General features: G+C 41.5%; 1 protein-coding gene across 1 annotated transcript; it reads right to left on the reverse strand.

Moving 5' to 3' along the window:
• Positions 1-1,379: 1,379 nt before the first annotated feature.
• On the reverse strand, positions 1,380-1,781 carry LOC148939672 (uncharacterized). Its single transcript, XM_089106942.1, has one exon. It carries the CDS (start codon positions 1,779-1,781, stop codon positions 1,380-1,382), a length of 402 nt encoding a protein of 133 aa, XP_088963068.1.
• Between the last annotated feature and the right edge of the window lie 363 nt (positions 1,782-2,144).

Genomic DNA, 2,144 nt, shown 5'->3' on the forward strand with positions numbered 1-2,144 from the left:
AAATCTATACAATCACTCCTGGAAAAAATAAATAAATGATAATAAAACAAAAAAAGCATATCCGTTCAGGGGGAAAATAAAGAATTCCCAGAATTCCGTTCAGGGGAAACATTTCTGATTATCATGGCTTCGAATATAAGCTCATAGGTACACTTGCAATGCAAGTCAAAGTTGACGACATATTTTTTTTTACCAAAATTGCTCCGTATTAAGTTGTTTTCCTTGTGTTTTCTATAATTATACGAAATTTCTTGTGTACTAATAACTGCACTAATTACTAATGCACAAATAAAAATTTAGGATGACCATAAAAAGCTGATTTTTTTATTGAATGCTTCAACCGTTAGGCTCTTATGCCTTTGCTATTGACAAGGATCGTTATTTACTTCCTGTTCATTACTATGAATGATTATTCAGTTATTCCCGGAATAGGTTGGACCTATGACCGGTTTGGAGTGAAGCATTTGAATGAAATCTCTCACTATTCAAATTGTGGATTAAGATTAGTGCAACTTAATTACTTTTGTACTTGCTACGGGACCATACGTGAGCACCTCACCCGGCATCTAGAAGACTCCTTATGGTTGACTCGTATTTGTTGTGATCTCGTGTCAGCTCTTCAGCAAACCGGAGCCAGCAGCTTTCCCACTGTCTTCCAAACTTCCGAAATCCACGAATCTTATCGTGGTCATTTCTGACAGTTGCCAACCAATTTTTCAATTAACCGCCCGGGCGTCTGCGCCGATCTGACAGAGTAGCAGCTAGGAGCATTTACTTGATGATGCGGTCGCTGGGTCTTCTCAGGACATGGCCAAGCCAACGAAGTCTTCTCTGTTTGACGATTGTGGCTGTGGGCTGGATGTTACAGCAGCAGTGACGCACTTCAGCATTTGAGATTCTACTGCAGGTCTCATTTGAGGTCTCACTACATAGAAATAGAACAAACCTAACTGCCGCTGTATAGGCACAAAATTTTGTCTTAAAAATAATCTTTAGTCGGTTCCACAATTGTCGGTGACGTTGAGAGAATGTGGCTTGAGCTTTGTTGATTCTGTTCTGTACGTCAATGTCACAATCTCTACGAGAGTCTATTAGCAAGCCAAGATAAGGGAAGCTTTCGACTTTTTCCAGCTCCTGCCCGTAAAGCACAAGCTAATAATCCGACTTTATATTTAGGTCCATGACTTCAGTTTTGACCGCATTGATCTTCACGCCCAGTAGCTGAGAGAAATATGCAATTTTATTTTGCACTTCTTGGGCAGTTGCTGGATCTACAGCAACAGCGACTATGTCATTCACGTAGTCCTGGTCAGACACGTTAATGCCCATTCCCATAACGACATCATCAAAACTCGAGAGTGATCTTTCTAGAACCCAATCTATACGGTTATTAAACAAAACGGGGGATATCCTTGTTTTCCACCGCTATCCACATTGAAGGTTTTAGTTTCTTCACCCAGTACTCTTACAGTCACTTTGCAATACTTATAGTAGGCCTTCAGCAGCTCTATAAATTCAACCAGCATACCATCTTTTGCCTTGATTCGCCAAAGTTTTTCACGGGTTACGGAGTCAAAAGCAGCGGCGAAATCCAGAATCATATTAATTATAGGGAGGCTGTAACGTTCGCACTGTTGCAGAATAAGAGGAAGGGTGAAGATCTGGTTAGTGCATCCTCTCCCTCTGCGAAATCCACACTGATTTTCACGCATCCGCTCATCTCTTTCTCCCTCGAACCTTTTGAGCAAAACCATTGCGAATACTTTGGCGGCGCTGTCCATGAGTGATATCGTGCAGTAGTTACGGCTGTCACATTTGTTCCCCTTTTCAAATACTGGGGTTATTACTAATACTTTCCAGTCAGACGGGAAGGTCTTCTTCTCCTATGTCAGACTGAAGAGGGGTTCCAGTTGTTCCGCTACAACATGAGGTGATGACTTGTAGACGTCAGGAGGTTGACCATCTTCACCAGGCGACTTATTAGTTTTTACCTGTTTAATCGCATTTCATATATCTGTGGTTGAAGATGGAGCCATTTCAATTTCATATGGTGGTTTTTCAGCTGATTAGTATAAGCATGGACACCACGAGGAGGTTGTCTAATACCACCCCTAAACACGTCCTCAGCTTAATATCCTCAGCAA

The sequence above is a fragment of the Artemia sp. Qi Xiang Cuo genome, chromosome 21, assembly GCF_049724085.1.
Source record: "Artemia sp. Qi Xiang Cuo chromosome 21, ASM4972408v1, whole genome shotgun sequence".
In the NCBI taxonomy this organism is placed as follows: domain Eukaryota; kingdom Metazoa; phylum Arthropoda; class Branchiopoda; order Anostraca; family Artemiidae; genus Artemia; species Artemia sp. Qi Xiang Cuo.